Source organism: Camellia sinensis, chromosome 6 (genome assembly GCF_055761805.1).
Source record: "Camellia sinensis isolate YWXY chromosome 6, ASM5576180v1, whole genome shotgun sequence".
NCBI lineage: Eukaryota > Viridiplantae > Streptophyta > Magnoliopsida > Ericales > Theaceae > Camellia > Camellia sinensis.
In genome coordinates this window covers 157125166-157145551 of record NC_138966.1, presented here as the reverse complement: position 1 = coordinate 157145551, position 20386 = coordinate 157125166, and the positions used below count along the sequence as shown (strand labels likewise).

Here is a 20386-nt window from a genome sequence, read left to right as displayed (position 1 = left end):
GCTTTTTTGTCTTTTTTTTTTTTTTTCATTTGGGAAGTTGGTTTTTAGCCAACGGTGAAATTATAATTTTATCCTCGTGGGTCAAAATGTGTTACATAAGTGAAGTTGTAAATATTTTAAATAAATGGGAGTAGTTTGGTCATTTTATTATTATTTGACATCATAAACAAATATTAATAAAAAAAGTCAAAAATCACTTTTTACCAACTTCTTAAATCATTTGTCTAAAAAAGTCAAAAATAGTTAAAAGTCAAAAAATCACTTTTTACCATCTTTTCAAACAACCCTTAGCCTTCCCCATCACCCAACACTCTAACCCCCCCCCCCCCCCCCAAAAGCAAGTTTTAAAATTGTTTCAGTAACTGAATTCAGTACAAGCAGATGCTTCTGTTGTTTTCTAGGTAGGAATTTAAAAAATAAAGGAAATATAAATGAATTATAAGTTTTTTTTTAATTTTTTTTTCTTTCCTTTTTAAATCCCCATATAAGCCCTCATTTGGCACCCAAATAAAAAAATAACCTTTTTTTTTTCAAATTTTTTTATCTTTAGTGAATTTTTTTTTTTTCAAATTTAACCTTTTTTTTTTTTTTACTTTTCCATCCCGTTTAGTATAAAAGAATTTAAAAAGTAGTAAAAGAAATTAAAAAAAAATCATTAAAGATTAAAAATAACAAAATTCAACCGATTTAACTCTTTTTTTTTTTATTAAATTATCTTTAATGGACTTTTGTCAATTTTTTTAAATTTATTTTTTACTTTTATGATTCTTTTAGTAAAGTACAACACAAAAATTTTAAAAATTTTGATTTTTTTAAAAAATTTCTTTTTACTAAAAACTAAAAAAATCAATTCCAAACAATCATTAAAATAGCTTGAGTGGTTGTTGAAATAATATTTATTGGGCTCCCTATTAATTTTCTGGGCCGATCTGAACCCATTCTACGCTTCGTTTTGAACAGCCTTCCATCTTTTGGGTCGGGGTACCAAAGGCGGGAGATCAGAAATACATACAGACACAGAGAGAGGAGAGAGATTTCCCAAGAAAACCAAAAAGAAAAGGAGAGAAAGTGCCGAGAAAATGGGAGACGCGATGGAAACACTTCACTCTTCAGACACCGTAGACCTTGACACCATTCGGAGGTCCTTCATACTCTCTCTCTCTCTATTATGTATGTATATATAAATAAATATGTATATATTTTTTCCATTTTTTTTTTCAGTCGAATAAAGGAGCTAAGAGACATCCATGGAAGCTCCAACGACGTCCCAGAATTACGCCCTTCAGATTCAGAGCGATTGCTCAAAGACTGTGCTCTTCAGCTCGAGGCAAACCCCAATTTCTTCTAAAAAGTTGCTTAATTTCATTCGATTTCTACTCTTACTCTGCTATTTAACCTCACTTGCATTCCTTACTTTCACATTTTGGTTCAATTTTTTTAAAAAAAAATTATAATACAGAGCAAAATTAATCAAGTTCTATCAGAGTTCTCAGATATTGGGTCTTTAGCTTCTGAAGATTTAGGTAAACCTTTCACATTCTGTGTGTGTGTCCGCGCGCGTGTAGTTACATGTGATTTAAATTGGGTAATTGATTTTTTCACTGTAGATGCATATTTGGGAAAAGTGAAAGAGGAACTCAACTCTGTGGAGTCTGAAAATGTTAGAATTTCAAATGAAATTGAGGATCTTACGAGAACGTACATTAAAGGTGTGAAGATTATAATTTTGTTTTTAAATTTCTCATGTAAGTGCTTGAATGCATATGTGGTGTTTGTGTATTTGCAGATTCTAGTCAGCTGGAGATCGAGCTTGAAGGGTTGAATTGTTCCTTAGACTGCATTGCTTCGCTGGTGAGTTAACTCTTAGGAGTTGTGTTAAATGTACCACCAAAAAAATTTAAACAAATAAATAATTTTAGGGAGTTGTTTTCTGAATTCTATGTTCAGGTTACTCTTTGTCAATAGAATATATCATGTGCATAACCAATTTAAAGTAAATGATGTAATGATGGTTAACTTCTAACATATGAAAAAGTACAGCAAAAATTATATATAAAAATAAAAATCAAGCTATAGGAGTGTGCATCATACACATGATATTTTGGAGTTGTAAGTTCTACAATTCGCACTTCAAATTGCAATCACTTTGTTTGGTTCTGGTTTTCAAAAAACAGTTTTCAGAAAATTTTACTTTTTTATTTTTCATATTTTAATATTTTCAATGATTTTTTTTTTAAATATTTTAAGCAATTTTTTAAAAAATTTTAGACACAAGTAACATAAGTACACTTAAAAAGTATAATATTTGTGAAAATAATCTTTAAAAAATACACTAAATACCAAAAAATACAAAAAAAAATTACAAAAATTTAGTACATTTTTCATATTTTTGTGTATTTATTAATTTTTTAAAATATTTTTTCATAAATATTTTATTATTTAAATACATTTAAGTAAGGTGCATCTAAAAAAGTAAAAAAAATTGCTTAAAATTTTAAAAATATTCACTAAAAACAAAAAATACGAAAAATAAAAAACTCAATTTTTAAAAAACTGTATTCAGAAAACTGAAACCAAACACACTGAATGTGATCTCCTGCTAACTTTTTTTTCGCCACTTATCTATATTTTATTTGCTACCTATATTCTCAATAGTCCAGAGCTTTTCAGTCTATTTACATTTTTGTTTTGTATCTTGGCATCTTATTCTTTGTATGCGTGTCATATTTTAGGGTACTGAGAAAGGAAAAGCTGATGGATATGTTGATTGCTCTTCAGATGGAGAAGTGGCGTTGTTAAATGCAAAGGCAGATTACAAGTTTAAGGTTTCATTTTTCATCCTTATGTTTAATATTATTTGCTTCCATGATGATGGATTAACTTAGCAAACATGGGAAGTCTGCATGTAAACTGTTAGAATTTACCATCACCTACCACCACTACCACCTCACCTACTCCACTAAACCTAACCCACTACACCACTACCACCTCACCTACTCCACTAAACCTAACCCACTACACCACTATCACCATCCACTACACACCATCCACTACACCTACATCTATATAAGGAACCATTTGTAATAGACAGAAAATGTATCAATAAATCTATCAATAAACATCAATCAATAATACATAAATTTTTACATGGTATCAGAGCAAGGTTAAGACCTTAGTATTTCTCGCTTCACCGGCGGGCGGCAACCTCGCCTTGGCCGCCCGCCGGACCTCAACCTATTCCGCTTATTTTCTACACATACCTTGACTTCTTCAACATTTTCTTACACCCCTCCTCCGCTATGTCGGCGGCGGCACCCGCATCATCGTCTAGCCTCTATCGCCGTTCACCTCGCCTCTCACATATCCGTGGTTGTACTCTTACTCGTCGTCGTCGTTGGCGTTTCTGGCGCTGCTTTTCTGCTCGTCACTGCTGTTTTTTTCCCGATTTGCTCTCTCTCTCTTAGCCATGGATTTGGGTGTGGGGTGTAGAGCTGTGGCTCTGTTGTTGGTAGCCATGTTTGCTGGCTTGAAGGTTTCAATGGCAGCAGTATACAAGGTTGGGGACTCCGCTGGTTGAACCATCATTGGGAATATTGATTACAAGGCCTGGGCTGCTTCCAAGACGTTTCATGTTGGAGATGTCATCATTTTCGAATACAATTTTCAATGTCACGTGTTGCAAGTGCCCCACAAAGAATACCAAGCCTGCAGAAGTGTAAGACAGTAACATGCATCTTCACATACAGCTTGGGTAATGTGTAACTGTCAAAAGCACAAGCTTCTTGGACATCCCTCTCTCTCTCTCTCCATGGACCCAACATCATCATCATGCACCCACTCAATCTCTCCTTTCTCTTAATTTATTTCATCCACGTTCTTTCACCATTTTCTTTTATTTTAATATATATATATATATATATATTTTATTATAATATATTTTCCCTATCCCTTGTTAGTAAGCATCACCCGTTTTCCATTCTCTTATTATTATTTATTTTATATTCCACCAAAAAAAAAAAAAAAAAAAAAAAAAAAAAATCACACTGCTGTTTTTCTTATCACTCATCCACAAATATTTTTCTCTATTTTCTTTATCCATTATTTTCTTTTATTTTATTTTTCTTATTAAACAAAACAACACCACAAAATAACACCAACAACATTCCACAACCTTGTCATTTTATTCATATCAGGGGATCAACCCCGATCACACTTTTACATCAAAAAAAAAAAAAAAAAAAAAAAAAAAAAAACCCACACAAACAAAAACAAAACTACCACACCCACAGTGGGATTTTTCTTCTCTACTCAGCCGCCGGTCTTTTCTTCTTGCCTCCGTCCTGGGTGGTCCTTGCCGTTGTTGCCTCCGTGCTTCCTAGACCACCAAGCAAGTTGCCTCCTCCCTGCTCCTCCACTACAGCATATGGTGGACCTCCGAATCGGAACATCACGGTGGCCTTCCGATTCAGCTCCTTGTTTTCTGCCTTTAGCACACTGATCTCTGCTCGCGCATCCTTATACATGCGTTGGAGCAGAGCCAGCTGGGCATTTAAATGCTGCACCTCATTTGTCCTACTCTGCAGCCGGTTCGACAAGTTTGTGACCGCCGTCATGCTTTCCACACATGCCTTCAAAGTATACTGATTGGCCTCCACATCCGACTGCACTGCCATTCTTTGCTCCACAGACCGCATCGGAAAGTTCAACGGAGTAAACTCCGGGGCGCTTGGTTGAGGTTCCAGTGCCACCGCACCAGTTGTCTCTCTCATTGACTCGTTGAGGTCGGGAAAGAGAGTGAGCAGCCCGCGGGAAGACGATGAAGCCATTTTCTAAGCAACAGAGTGTTACACAGTATCTCTCTCAAAAAACAGAGTGTTACAGAATCTCTCTCAGAACTCTCTCTCAGAATATCTCTCGCAGGTTTTTTGCCTCAGCCTCAGCCTCCGTCTTATAGCCGAGGCAGCCACGCGCATCGCGCGTCTCTTACCACCAGCCGACAAACGGGCGCGCCAACCAAGGCACTCACGTGCCTCGCCATGATGCATCCGGCACGTCTTTTGATGAAGTGGGCGCGCTTTTTGATGGCACGTCTTTTTATGGATTGGGCACGCCTTTTGATGGCACGCCTTTTGAAAGATTGGGCACACCTTTTGAGGGTGCGACTTTTTTATGGGTCTGACACGACTCTGTAAACTGTCCCGACATAGATTCCGGTTAGTTTCTACAAGGGTCCGACAAGACTCTGTAAACTGTCCCGACATAGATTCCGGTTAGTTTCTACAAGGGTCCAACAAGACTCTGTAAACTGTCCCGACATTGATTCCGGTTAGCTCCTTTCTGGGTCCGACAAGACTCTGTAAACTGTCCCGACATAGATTCCGGTTAGTTTCTACAAGGGTCCAGCAAGACTCCGTGCACTGTCACAACAACTGTCACAACATTGTCTGCTACAACGGTCCGACATGACCCCATAACCTGTCTTCTACAACGGTCCAACATGACCCCATAAACTGTCTTCTACATCGGTCTGACACCGCCATCCAGTGTCCTCTACAACGTTATGACACCCCCATACAGTGTCCTCTACAACGTTATGACACCACCATCCAGTGTCTTCACCAACGGTCTGACACGACCATACAGTGTCTCCTATCCTTTTTTTATGAATTTTCTTGTTTTGTTCCTCTCTTCAAACTCAAATTGGTTAGTTTCTATCCTCCTTGAGTTTGCGGGGGGCTGTTAGAATTTACCATCACCTACCACCACTACCACCTCACCTACTCCACTAAACCTAACCCACTACACCACTACCACCTCACCTACTCCACTAAACCTAACCCACTACACCACTATCACCATCCACTACACACCATCCACTACACCTACATCTATATAAGGAACCATTTGTAATAGACAGAAAATGTATCAATAAATCTATCAATAAACATCAATCAATAATACATAAATTTTTACAGAAAATGTATCAATAAATCTATCAATAAACATCAATCAATAATACATAAATTTTTACATAAACCACTTTCTTAGGAAAATGTGACATATCAATACAAGATTCTCTAAACTTTAATATAATCATATTATGTAATGCTATCAAAATAATGGGTACGCTTTATTTTAGTTATTAAGTGATCTTTCTGTGGTGGCCTTATATATTGGTGTAGTTCTAAGCCATATGTTTTATGTTAGTTTCTACCATAACTGTATTTGTGATGTCGCATCTTTGACCTTTCCTGGTGCCTTGAAGAAAGTAATCATTATATGATATTATTGTTGTTGTACCTTGCAGATGTTGGAACTTAGCCACCAGATTGAGAAGCATGAAATAACTCTGAGTTCGTTGCAAAATCTTGATGGCATTTTGAAGAGGTAATTTGTCTACAGATTTTGCAGGTTCTCCATTCTCTGTCATGTTCCAATTATTTTATGTGTGTTTTAATTTATGTATTTTGTTATGTTCATAGGTTCGAGGCTATAGAAAAGATTGAAGATGCATTGACAGGTCTTAAAGTAATTGAATATGAAGGAAACTGCATTAGGTTGTCATTAAAGACATGCATTCCAAATTCAGAAAGCTTATTGTTCCAACACAAAATTGAAGATATTGCTGAGTCATTGGAACAGAATCATGAATTGATAATAGAAGTTGTGGAAGGGACATTGGATCTAAAGAGTGTCGAGGTAGAACTTTTTAATTTTGAAATTTGGAATTATATGTGAGCTGGTATCTTCAACACTTACCAAAGGCCTCTAAATCATGGGGAGAACTTTAGGACTTTAACAATTCGGAATCCTCAACTTTTGGAGACTTATTTCATAAGTATAGGTAGTCTCTTTGGTACCTAGGCTGTTGCTTAGGCTACTAGGTGATCCCACACACTTCTATTACCACCAACCATACCTTAATGTACACAACTACTTGGTCTTGGTGAATTGCCAATGCTACTGTGCAACTATAATGTGGGGGCCATGGGGCATTCTTCAACTTAATGAAAACAATGCATCAAATTTTATTCTTCTTTTCCTCCTCAATGATTTGAAAGTGAAAATAAATAAATAAAAGAACAAGTGAATGGAACTTTTAACATTTTGTGCATCGAGATGGGGATTTTATTGTTATGGGTTTCGCATTAGTGTTGTGAAAGTTTCTTTTGTATCAGCTAAGACAAGAAGGGGACAAAGCCACCCTTATGCTGGTAAAAGAGAGAAGAAAATCAGTTTTGCTCTTATCATTTTTATTTAATGTTGTATGTCCTCCCAATATTCTATTTTCCTGACCGTCTAATATTCTTATCTCCTTTCCTCTGAGGCTCAATTATATTGTCTGGAATTGTAAATTTAAGATACCAGATTGCTCCTTGGGATTAAAATTTGACTATAAAATAAATATTCTGAGAATGTGTATTGAATATCTGCTAGCATTTGTGGATTTTGTGGTAGTCTCTTTTTACTTTAGTATGCTTTTATTTCTCTATGAGCACATATATTATCAAGTTTTTACATAGATTTCATTTCCATTAAACATGTAACTGGGTTACAACAATATTAAAATATGATTTGAACTCAAGCAAATATCATTTTGACAACATGGCACATTAATTAATCAGGGAACACTATTTGCAGGCTGGTTTAGGGTGTCATAATTCTTCCATAGATTTTGTAGTCATTTAAATCTTTTATTCATAAGTTTTTTAAATGCAAAAAAACATGAGTTGTATTTAGAATAATGAAGAGCTGAGTAGGATGCCTATTGTGCTTTAAAGCTTACACTTGAGACAATTAGACGATTTAAAGTAGTAAACATATCTCATATGGTTTGTCTTAATTTTTTTTTTTCACATTGTTCACTTCACTTACTTTGCCCCCCCAATATTTATTTATCTGTTAGGAATTCTTCAGCTATCTACCTATGATGTGTCTCTTTATGGTGATTTGTGTGTCATCATTAGCTTAAGATCAGTTTTTTTATTTTTATTTTTTATTTATTTATTTATTTATTTTTGTTTCTTTCTATATATTCTGAGTTGTTTTTGTAGAAATTTAATGTATAAAGAGAAAAAGAGAATTGTATTATTGATTGATGTTTGTAATTGTTACAAGATTGATATAATGTTATTGATTTTACAATGATTCATGATTCCTATATATAGAAGAGGGTGAGTGTGTAGTGGGTGAGGAGTAGGTGAAGTGGAGGTGGTAGTGGTGTAGTGGGTTAGGTTTAGTGGAGTAGGTGAGATGGTAGTGGTGTAGTGGGTTAGGTTTAGTGGAGTAGGTTTAAGTGGGTGAAGGTTTAGTGGAGTAGGTGAGGTGGTAGTGGTGTAGTGGGTTAGGTTTAGTGGAGTAGGTTTAAGTGGGTGAAGTAGGTGGAGAGTAGGTGGATTTTAACAGCCCCCGCAAACTCAAGGGGGATAGGAACTAACCAACTTGAGTTTGGAGAGAGTAACAAAACAAGAAAATACATAAAAATAAAAGATGATAGGTGACACTGTATGGTCGTGTCAGACCGTTGGTGAAGACACTGTATGGGGTGTCATAACGTTGTAGAGGACACTGTATGGTGGTGTCAGACCGATGTAGAAGACAGTTTATGGGGTCATGTCGGACCGTTGTAGAAGACAGTTTATGGGGTCATGTCGGACCGTTGTAGAAGACAGTTTATGGGTGACAGTTTACGGAGTCTTGCTGGACCCTTGTAGAAACTAACCGGAATCAATGTCGGGACAGTTTACAGAGTCTTGTCGGACTCTTAAAGGAGCTAACCGGAATCAATGTCGGGACAGTTTACAGAGTCTTGTCGGACCCTTGAAAAAGCTAACCGGAATCAAATGTCGGGACAGTTTATAGAGTCTTGTCGGACCCTTAAAAAATGCACCCTCAAAAGGTGTGCCCAATTTTGTAAAAAGGCGTGCCATCAAAAAGACGTGCCCAATCCATAAAAAGGTGTGCCATCAAAAGGCGTGTCCACTTTATCAAAAGATGTGCCATGAAAAGGCGTGCCAGTTTGTCGGGCGGCAAGAGGCGCGCGATGCGCGTGGCTGGCCCTGGCTATTTAAAACAAGGTTGAGGCGAAGGCTGTGCATACGAGTCTGAAACCTCTGAACGCTCGGAGAGCTTGTCTCTGCAAATCTTGAAACACCCGGAAACCAACCCTTCTCTGAAACACCTAGCAACTCAAAAACATGGCCTCTTCTTCCCGTCCAGTTACCCAGAACCTGCTCACGCTCTTTCCAGAACTGAACGAGCCCACAAGAGAAATAACTGGTGCGGTGGCCAGTGAACCGCAACCAAACACCTCTGGTTTTGCTCCATTGAACTTTCCGATGCGGTCGGTGGAACAAAAAATGGCGATGCAAACTGATATTGAGGCTAATCAGTATACTCTGAAGTCATGCGTGGAAACCATGACGGCGGTCACAAATTTGTCGAACCGGCTGCAGAGTAGGACAAATGAGGTGCAGCATTTAAACTCCCAGCTGGCTCTGCTCCAACGCATGTATAAGGATGCGCGAGCAGAGATAAGCGTGCTAAGGACAGAAAACAAGGAGCTGAAGCGGAAGGCCACCGTGATGTTCCGATTTGGAGGACCGCCATATGCGGCAGTGGAGGAGCAGGGAGTAAATGTGCTCGGTGGCGTGGGAAATCCGGAGGCAACACCGTCAAGGGCCGGCCAAGACGGAGGCAAGAAGAAGAGACCGGCGGCAGAGTAGAGAAGAAAAAAGCCCGCCTGTGGATGTGGTTGTTTGGGTTTGTTGTTTTTTTTTTTTTTTTTTTTTTTTTTTTGGTGTAAAATTGTGATCAGGGCGAAATACCGATAGAAATAAAATGAGTGTATTGTGCAAATCCGAATGGCTTGAAGGTACAAGACTGAGCAGAAAAAATAAATGGAATGAATTTTTTTTTTTTTTTTTTTTTTTTTTTAATAATAATAATAATAATAATAATAATAATAATAATAATAATAATAAATAGGTATCATGGAGTGGGCGGTGATAAAAATATGATTTAGAAAAAAAGAGGAAGGTGGTGGAATGATGGGTCAAAAAGTAAAATAAAACAGAAAAAAAAAAGAAAAGGTGCACATGAGTTGGTATGTCAAAAAGTAGAATAAAAACAAAAGTGCACATGGGTTGGAAAGTAACATGACCTCGTCAATTATTTGTCCATAACCAGTTCCTTTCTCCTTAAACCAGTATGGGATTTTTCTCTTGGTAAATATGATGTTATCATCGGGGAGACCCGGCAAAGCAAATGTCTCTGTAACATAGAACAAGAACCTGGGAATGCCGAGGCGAGCACCAAGGTCGGCAGTCCAGGGATGGAACATGTCGCTGACGATGCAATCAGGGCGGCGTCGTTTGAAATGATCGCCGATGACCTGCGATTTTGGACGCCGATCACGAGGTTGAGATTTTCCGGCGAGGAAAAGAAGCAGAAGCTTCCGAGATCGCAGGATTCGCCTCTGATGGTGACGACGTAGGCGAATCGGACGGCGATGATGAGAACACCGAAGACAAAGAGTCGAACCAGAATGTTCCTCAGTAAGCTTGGCTTAGACTCCATAGCTCTCTGTATATACTAAATCTAGAGAGAGATGTGGAATTTGTGGCAGCGGAGTGAAGGAATGTGTGGAGGTCCGGCGGGCGGCCAAGGCGAGGCTGCCGCCCGCCGGTGAAGCAGAATTACTAGCTTCTTAACCTTGCTCTGATACCATGTAGAAATTTAATGTATAAAGAGAAAAAGAGAATTGTATTATTGATTGATGTTTGTAATTGTTACAAGATTGATATAATGTTATTGATTTTACAATGATTCATGATTCCTATATATAGAAGAGGGTGAGTGTGTAGTGGGTGAGGAGTAGGTGAAGTGGAGGTGGTAGTGGTGTAGTGGGTTAGGTTTAGTGGAGTAGGTGAGATGGTAGTGGTGTAGTGGGTTAGGTTTAGTGGAGTAGGTTTAAGTGGGTGAAGGTTTAGTGGAGTAGGTGAGGTGGTAGTGGTGTAGTGGGTTAGGTTTAGTGGAGTAGGTTTAAGTGGGTGAAGTAGGTGGAGAGTAGGTGGATTTTAACAGTTTTTAACGTTGTTTGTGATGTTTCCAGATTTTCCCAAATGATGTATGCATAGGTGAATTAATTGATGCTGCAAAATCTTTCAGGTCTGTGTAGATCATGGATGTCTCTCTTTATATGTCGTTTTTGTGTTTTCTGGTACAGCTGTGCAGATAATTTCTTTTCATATTGTTTATTCATTTTTGCAAAATAACTCAAGGTGTTAATATTTCAGATTTGTTAGTTATCTCAATTTCTCTAACAACTTTTAGAATGTCTTAATCACCTACCAACTTTATTCTTTTTTGTCTGATTGATGGAAGCTATTTGCTTCTCTCTTTCTCTCTCTCTCTCAGGAGAAATATTTGCTCAAATTTCTCCTTGTATCTTTTCTTGCTGGTAATGAAATTTAATTTAGAATTTATATACATCGAGATATGTAAATTTGAATTCTTTGATGTGTAGGCATCTAAATGATATCAATCCCTATATGCTTCAAGGGGTTATGGCCTGATATGTAGTTATGCTTTATTGTGTTTGTTTCCTAGATACACAAATAATTTGTTTTGTTTCCAGGCAGTTGTTTCCAGATACGTCAATGCTGGAGACTAGGTCTTCGTTGGAGTGGTTTATAAGACGTGTGCAAGATAGAATTGTTCTATGCACACTAAGGCGATTGTTGGTGAATTTTGCAAATAAATCAAGGTGAGACTTATATTTATGGTTCATGACTACTAGTTGGAGTTCTGAAATTTCATAACAAATATTTATTTGACATAATTTTGCCAATTTAAACTTCTGGTGGTGATTATTCTGTTTTTCTTGAAAATTTCCCTGTTTTAATTTGAGTGTTCAAATATTTCCGTTGTGATAGCAAGGCCCCCCCGAAAAATTATTAAACTAAGAATATTTAGGTCATATCCCCAGTCCATGTATAGACATTACTCTGTGGAATTGAAGAAAGAAATAACCACTCCTTATCAACTATCAAAACTAGGTGGCCAGCATATGTTTGCAGACATGTAAAATCTACACATGAGAGCTCAGGTGGTGGAAAGTGAATTTCCCTGGGGAGGGGGAGGTTTGATTCGGACAACATTAATTTTAGGTCTTATCTTAATCTCTTTCTTTCAACTTAATTATTTTGTCTGACACTGGACGTTCTTCGTTTAGAAATCTATTTGAGTGTTCGCATACCCAACATTTTTCATCCCACGAACAAGTTCACATTTTGTTTTTAGGCCCCTTATCTATATTTTGGAATACAGTACCTTCTCAAATGCAATCATGTGTTACTTATGCAGGTACTCTTTTGAGTATTTAGATGGGGTTGAGATAATAGTTGCCCATATGGTGGGTGGAGTTGATGCTTCCTTTAAGACGGCTCAAGGTTGGCCAGTGTCAAATCATGCATTAAAGCTGATATCACTCAAGCGCTCCAGTCAATATTCAAAGGAAATTTCACTGAGCTTTCTCGGCAAGGTTGAGGTGAGCTGTATTGTCCATTTTGCTCTTGCTTTAAACAAATAAAATCATTCACTTGGCTTCAAAAATGATCTTTCAAAAGGCACCTCTTAATTTGGGTCATCCTGCCCAAGTTGGTAAACATAAATATGCATTACTCTCCAAGAAATTTCAGCAATATATATTATTTTAGTTCATTTTTTCACGGTTTTCTTTGTCTGGTTTGTTTGGCCTGGCCACATGGCAGTACTCAACTATGCATTCAAACACAAGTTCATTTCCTGTCCTACTATATTTACAAATGTGTTGTATCCTGAATGTGTAAATAAGCAAGGTTTCTGGAATGGAAATATAATTCACTTTCTAATAGATACCTAAGGCTTTTTAAAATACTGTTGGAAAGTAAAAGAACCACTGCCTAGGTGTTCATAAGGTTGATTGCCCTGTGTTTCTCCATGGATCTTGGTTGGATGGAGATCAGTAAGAACTTGGATTTGTCTAAAAAATACTAATTTACTGATCGTACGATGCTACCAAATCTTAAAATAATGCTTTCCTTGCCCTTTAATTTATTATTACGTATTAAATTTTTAGCTTATGGTTCCAAATGAATTGTCAATTAGCTCGTGCGAATGTATAAAGAGAGTTCCCTGTGGTTGGTTCTTCACGTAGATTGTTTTCAGCTGTATGAATTTCCTCAACTTCAATATTTTTCTTACTAAAGATTGTCTGTTATCAGTTGTATGAATGGCCACAACTTTTATGTTTTACTAGCTGGAGTGGAGTGTTAATGACTGATTTACAGATGTTGGTCCTCTATGGTGTATCTAAGTTAGCTAATTGTTCTACCATTATTTATTTCCATTAGAGTTCAAACATGAGATGCATGGTTAGTTCAATAAAGATTTGTGTCCTTAAATGGGTACTTGATATTCTAATATATGTGCTCCAAAATATTGATACTATTTTCATTGAGAGTATTTTATTTATATATTTTTTCTATTTTGTTACTAGGAAGTGGCAAATTCGTTGGATGCACATATGCGACAAAACATTTTAAGCTTTGTGGATGCTATTGAAGAAATGCTCATGCAAAGAATGAACACAGAATTGCAATCTGACATTAGTTCTGAGAATTGACTGCTTTTAAGCTCCAGAAGTGATGGTGTTTGATCATTTGGTAAGAACTTATCGTTCAATGTTCATTAATATATAAAATTCATTGTATTCTATATGAACTTTGTTGCTGATGTTCCTAAACTTATTGGTACAATACTTGCAACAATACTCTTTGAAGGTCAAACAACCTTTTGTATCAAGTTTTGTACTATTTAATGCATGACATATAGAGAAATTCTGTTTACATGTTTCCTTATCTAGTTTTGTACAGTTTTTGGTTTAAATTATCACTGTTTAACAGAATAACGTGGAGCTATAGTCCAGTTTTATCAGATGTGTTGCAACAAGGAACTTCTTTGGAGAATGACAACGAGAAATGGACAATTAATTCAAACGGACCATGGAAGGCAAACCATCTAGGGCGGGTACTGGTTTTATTATTAATAATCCAATTGGAAGTCAACAAAAACTTCGAAGGAGGATTAATGGTGTCATACTTGCTTGAAGCTTCATTAACATGACAGTTTAAAGTTTTTGTACTTTGTATACTTGATTCCTTAGAGCTTCTATAGTATTAGTCAGCAGATGGTCTTCCAGATAAGTTAAAGTTTGTACTTCCTGTATTGTTTTCTGAGGGTTTGGGGGGGCTGTTGTGCATACTGCACACCCCTCCGGATTTTTGTGATCTTTTCCGCAAGCTATTGGATTTGATTCACAGCACAAAGCCCACTTCGCTCTTATTTTTATGTTTTAGATTCTTGTCTATATGATTCACATAAAAAAAATTTAAAAAAAAAGGAAAAAAAATGGAAAAGAAAAAGATTGACTCAATAATTGTAGGTCAAATAAATGGACAAAATAATGATTTTACAAATACACTATTGATTTTTATTTTTTATTTTAAATAAATATGATAAAATTGTAAGATTGCAATTATCAAATTATGAAGGGAGTGCATATTATAAATATAGTTTTAAAAGCGTGAATAGTAAAAAAAATTCCGTTGTTAGGATGCAACATCACTTGAAGAACCTGTGTACCATACACACCTTAACATATACGGAGCTAATGACAAAATTTCCAAGAGTCCGGATCCTCTCCAGCCAAAGCATCCCTCCAGTCAAGGGCCACGAGGCTTAATGAAGATCTACGGCTCAGATAAAAATAAATAAATAAATAAATTTCGTTTTTCTTTTTTCTTTTCTTCTTCGTTCTTAGTGGCTGTTAACTTAGATTTAGAGCTCGTGAGATCTGAAAAACAAAGCTATGAACCACAAGGTATCGAAAATGAAGATGTATTTTTAACTTTTTTGATCATAAGTTGTACAGTTTCAGATTTGAATTTGTGGGGAAAAAATATTGTTCCTATAGTTGTTTTGGACATTGATTTCAACTAGGTATTGAACCAAAAACTACTTCTTCTCACTGGTAACTCTCTCTCTCTCTCCCTCAAAACACTTAATTGATTATTCCCCTCAACATTTCAGTTCCGTTTTTTTTATTTTAAAATTGATATTTTCAATACAGATCTGTGATTAAATCTGTAAAAAAAAAAATCAGATTTCAAATTTGAACCAATTTCAAATCTGGACCAATTTCTGAGAAATTGAAAACTCTTAACCAATTTCAAATCTGAACAAAAAAAAAAACAAAACAAAACAAAAACACAACATCAAAAATTGAAGAAGAGAAAGGGAGAAAGAAGAGCCATGGAAGCTGAACAAGCTGAAGAAGTGTTCTTCTTCTTGAAGCCCAAAACAAGAAAAAAAGTTAAAAACCCAGATGCATCCTCTGTTCTTCTTCCTTTCATTTCTGTTGATTTGCAGAGAATCCCAATCCTCTGTTTTTTTTTTTTGGGTCAATGATTTGGGTCGATGATTGTAATGAGGAGAGAGAGAGAGAGAGAGAGAGAGAGAGTTATCAGTGAGAGAGAGAAGAAGAAAAGAAAAAAGAAAAACGAAATTTATTTATTTTTTTTTATCTGAACCGTAGATCTTCATTAAGCCACGTGGCCAAATCGTGTCCCTTGTCCGGAGGACCGGATGGATGCTTTGGCTGGAGAGAATACGGACTCAATTTCCACACTTATCAAGTTCTCTGAAAAACTTGGTAGCAAAGAAACACAAGCAACATGTTCAATTGTTTGGGTGTGTAACCTCTTCATGCACAATTTACAAAATCTCACAAATTTTTACGAATTTACATAAATAATTCATAAAAATACGTAAATTCAACATAAATTTGCATAATTTTATTTATAAAAATTTTAAAATTTACAAAATCATATAAATTTTCACTAAACTTATCTAAATTATCTCACAAAAATAGATAACTTAAACCACAAAATTATATAATAGGAGTGCATGCATATGATATGCAATGTACACCTAAGAATTATCAATGAATAGGGTTTCAAAAGAAAATTAAAGAGGGCATACTATAATCATAGAAAAAAATGATATAATTTTATACTTTATAAATCATAATTAAAATAAATAAAAAAATTATAACTAAATACAAATGAAATATAATAAAAAATTCTTAAAATAATATCATAATTAAAGAAAAAAAATAATCATAACTAAAAAATAAAATATCAAAATTAGGAATGCATATAATAGAATTGATCAAAATGAATCTTTTAAATAGCATCCGTACACAAGAACAGACAAACAAAGAAATAACTTGCCTAAGAGATACAGTGAGCTTAGTACACAAGTTGATTGAAACATTGCCTATAAACATTGTTAAATGCCAAACTTCTTTGCAGAAAATTTATTAATTAAGGCATTGTAATATGAGGATCTATTATCTGCATACTAATTTTTCAAAACAATAGTTTTCAAGAACAATAACAAGCGCATTCACCGCCAATATATAAGTAAATTGCATTATAAGAAACTATCTAAAATAACAAACTCCAAATTGAGCTATTAGAGATTTTTAATAATCAAATTGTCTTCTGACAATTAAGGTGGCAGTAACAATTGCCAAACCGAATGATTAAGGTGGCATAACAGTTACTCAATATTAAAATCAAGCAATTAACATGGTAATAACAGTTACGAAAACTCAATTGTCTGACAGTAACAATTACCAGTCACTCAATTTCAAAATCGAGCAAATAACGTGGCAGTAACAGTTACCAGAACTCAAAATCAAACGATTAAGGCGGCAGTAACATTTACAAACCCCAAAATTGACTCGAATAAGGTGGCAATAACAGTTATAAAACTTATAATCTACTCGATTCAGGTGGCAGTAACAGTTAAATAACTATACTACCTAAAATATACATTTTGTTAAACAGAGAAATCACGGTCGCATAACGCTGGATTGTGGTGACAGCAGCAGCATCTGGCAGTTGATCAAATTGGATAATCCAAGGCAGAGATCTCATTAATCTAAGAGCATCAGCCAGCGCATTGAACACCAATTTGCAATCTTGTGATAACAATTTCCCCAAATCAGTTGGATTTGTTACTGCTACATCAGGAGGATTGTTAGGTTTTCTTGAAGTTGTGGAATGGAACAAGCATGGGTTTAGTTTGAGGGAGAGAATATGAGTAGTAGCAAATCTCTGCATCTTCAACAGGGAAGTGAAGTGAGCCGCCATGGAGGCAGCGAATAGAGAAGAAGAAGATTATGAGATAGATTGCTAGGGTTTTCTGTGAAAGAAGATATATATAGATATACAAAGGAAAGAGCAAGTCTATCATGAGGTCGAGATCACCACACTTGTCACGAGCTCGCTTTGCTTTTAATGAGTTCCTTCATGAGAGGAGTCTAATTTTATTTATATATTAAAATATTAATATAATACCTGTATAATGAGTAATGCTAAAAAAAGTTTTATTAAATTTTTTATCAAATGTGTCATATAAATGTATATTTTATATTTATGTGAGATATTTAATAAAAAATTTAATAAAATTTTTAAAATCATAATATTATTTGTGTGTAATTTAAATAAAAAAAAATTAATATCAATATATTTTTCAAAAGGTAAAAGTCTTCGTAGTAGACATGTGACATATGCAAAATTGGAGAATTTATAATATTGAATGAAATTAATATAATTTATTTTATTTTATTTTATTTTAATATTTGTTTGCAAAATGTTTTATTTGCAATTGCACCAAGGGCCCAGACAACATTGGGCCGCTCTTCATCCAAATCCAATAATAGCGATGAAACAAAATCTAATTAAAAGAAGATTAATTAGGGAAAATGAAAAAATTAGGAACTATAGAAAAAATTAGTGGGGCTATTTGAAAAAAATTATTTAAAACTATAGAAAAAAAAAAGTAAAATTAGGATTATTGGGATTAAAGGGAAAAATGAGGATTCATGTTTGGGGGAAAAATTATACTAGTTTTTTTTTTTTTTTTCATACATAAAATCTTAAATGATGAACTTGTGTCAAAATTCTAAAAAGAGTACGATCAAACTTTGCTGGGCTAATTAAAAATAATTTTAGAACTATATTTTTCAAAACTTAATTGCCCATATGCCCTATGGTGCGACTCCGCTCTTGATTAGGTTGATCTTTTATAATTTTAAGTAATGTGGGATGGAAGTTGTTGTGAAATGAGAGTTATATTTTCGTTATCAATTTTGCCTCACAGGTAAGTTTCACAAATTTTGGAGGCAAACATATGTGTTGGATTTATTTTGTATTCACATCTCACAAGAAGAGAATTTTAGGGACCTGTAAGACCCATTACAAGGCCATCACAAATTTCGTTTTAACGATTTGAACCGTTCAAAACTTCTTAAACTGTTCATACCAATAATGGGCTTTACGGGCTCTTCAAATTCTCTTATATTAAGATGTGAATATGAGAGAAATCCAATCCAAAATGAAATTTTGTAGTATCAACTAAACAACTCAAAAACTATTTCAAATTTCAAACCCAAAAACTATTTGAATTTTAAATTTTAAATTCAATTATACTTTTCAAAATTTTAGTTTTGCTGGAAAGAAGCGATTTAAGTACATAGGATTGTTTTAAATATGATTTATAAATTGATATTTTTTTTGTTTATTACGAAAAAAAATGTACAAAAAAATTAAAAAAATAATATGACCTAAATAAATTAATAAATTAATTTTTTTGGGTATACAGAAGAGGGCATAATAACATCCACAATGAATTAATATTGAGGGGAAAAACATAGGTTGCATCAAGACGCGCCATTAAATTAATAAGATTCCAAACAACACACCCCCCAAAAAAATATTACAAGTTGGCAAGGAGTCCGGATCCTCTCCAGCCAAAAGTCCCTCCTGTCCTCTGGTCAAGGACCACGATTTGACCACGTGGCCCTTTGAAGATCTACGGCTCAGATAAAAAAAAAAAAATTGAATTTCGTTTCTCTGCAAATCTTGCCCATTAACAAACTCTTCCTAGCCCTAACGTCAAGTTTTCGCCTCACTCAACCAGCCTATCCGTCATTAGACACCCAAGACGAAGGGGAACAGATATTTTGGAAGAAGAAAAAGAAGAAAAATCAAGATGATGAAGATTTGTAGATCCGGATCTGCAGAGGAATTTTTTTTTTTTTTTTATTGATGAAGATAATGATGTTGAAGATGATGAAGATTTGATGCGTTTTGATGCAGATTTTAAAATTTTGCGTTTTGATGATCTTTAAATATATATTGATGATCTTCAAAGATATATATTGATGATCTTCAAAGATCTGATGCGTTTTGAAGATATATATTGATGGCGAAAAAATATATATTGATGATCTTCAAATATTTTTGAACACAGAAATCTGCATCAAAACTACATGATCTTCAAGAAAAAAAATTTATGCAGATTTGAAATCTGATTTTTTTTTACAGATTTACTCACAGATCTGTATTGAAAATATAAATTTAAAAAAAAAACGGAACTGAAATGTTGATGGAAATAATCAATTAAGTGTTTTGAGGGAGAGAGAGAGAGAGAGTTATCAGTGAGAAGAAGAAGAAGTTTTCGGTGAAAAACGAAATTTATTATTTTTTTTTTATCTGAGCCGTAGATCTTCAAAGGGCCACGTGGCCAAATCGTGGCCCTTGACCGGAGGACCAGAGGGATGCTTTGGCTGGAGAGGATCCGGACTCGTTGGCAAGATAGCAACAACAATCCAGAAATGACAGCACGCAAACATTTGAAAGCTTCCAAATAATGACTTTGACTTACTTTTAAAAACAATCAATTCAGTTAAGAGAAATGTTTCAGACCTTTAATTCAAGAGTATAAGTTTTAATGTTGGTATGGATCTCACATGATGGGATGTTTTACTTTAATTACTCTCATTTTTGTTTTTATTTTTATTTTTTTGATTTTTCAACTCATTAGAACTGATTTAGTGATGCAAATTTAGAGATCCTAATCACTGTTGTTCAGTTAAATTAAACATTTTCATTGTCATTCAAATTACCTACAAAAGTTTTAGCATTAAAAAAATTTAATAATATCCATATAATTATTGCCTTTTAAAGGTTGAATTTCTTTCATATATACATCTTAATATGAGAAATTTAAAAGGCACGTAAAACTTAACTCGAGTCTCGTTTTATTAATTTAAATTATTTATTTTATTATTTATAAAAAATAATTTTTAATTTAATCGAATACAAAGAAAATGAAACACTAAGATATACAAGCACTTATGGAATTATCGAAAAGTTGGAGAATCATCATCATAACATTATTCAAGAAAAGAAAAGGTAACGACCATCAAATA

General features: G+C 34.8%; 1 protein-coding gene across 3 annotated transcripts; it reads left to right on the top strand.

Moving 5' to 3' along the window:
* The first annotated feature begins 955 nt into the window (after nucleotides 1–955).
* Nucleotides 956–14369, top strand: LOC114288709 (reverse transcriptase-like protein). Of its 3 annotated transcripts, XM_082872811.1 has the most exons (14): nucleotides 979–1034; nucleotides 1067–1141; nucleotides 1222–1327; nucleotides 1460–1523; nucleotides 1608–1709; nucleotides 1787–1851; nucleotides 2733–2825; nucleotides 6308–6387; nucleotides 6483–6699; nucleotides 11114–11169; nucleotides 11639–11767; nucleotides 12367–12550; nucleotides 13541–13706; nucleotides 13947–14369. In XM_082872811.1, exons 2-13 carry the CDS (start codon nucleotides 1080–1082, stop codon nucleotides 13664–13666), a joined length of 1284 nt encoding a protein of 427 aa, XP_082728937.1. In that variant the 5' UTR covers nucleotides 979–1034; nucleotides 1067–1079; the 3' UTR covers nucleotides 13667–13706; nucleotides 13947–14369. The 3 variants fall into 3 exon arrangements, with proteins under 3 accessions (XP_028088079.2, XP_028088076.2, XP_082728937.1); XM_028232278.2 differs by having other exon boundaries at nucleotides 956–1141; nucleotides 13970–14369; XM_028232275.2 differs by having other exon boundaries at nucleotides 957–1141.
* Nucleotides 14370–20386: the final 6017 nt, after the last annotated feature.

What these genes read in the sequence shown, in the direction of transcription:
- LOC114288709 (XM_028232278.2), top strand. Translation starts at nt 1,080, where the DNA reads ATGGGAGACGCGATGGAAACACTTCACTCTTCAGACACCGTAGACCTT. An exon ending in TACGAGAACGTACATTAAAG is followed by an intron (nt 1,710 to 1,786) that starts GTGTGAAGATTA and finishes GTGTATTTGCAG; the next exon opens with ATTCTAGTCAGCTGGAGATC. An exon ending in TAGACTGCATTGCTTCGCTG is followed by an intron (nt 1,852 to 2,732) that starts GTGAGTTAACTC and finishes GTCATATTTTAG; the next exon opens with GGTACTGAGAAAGGAAAAGC.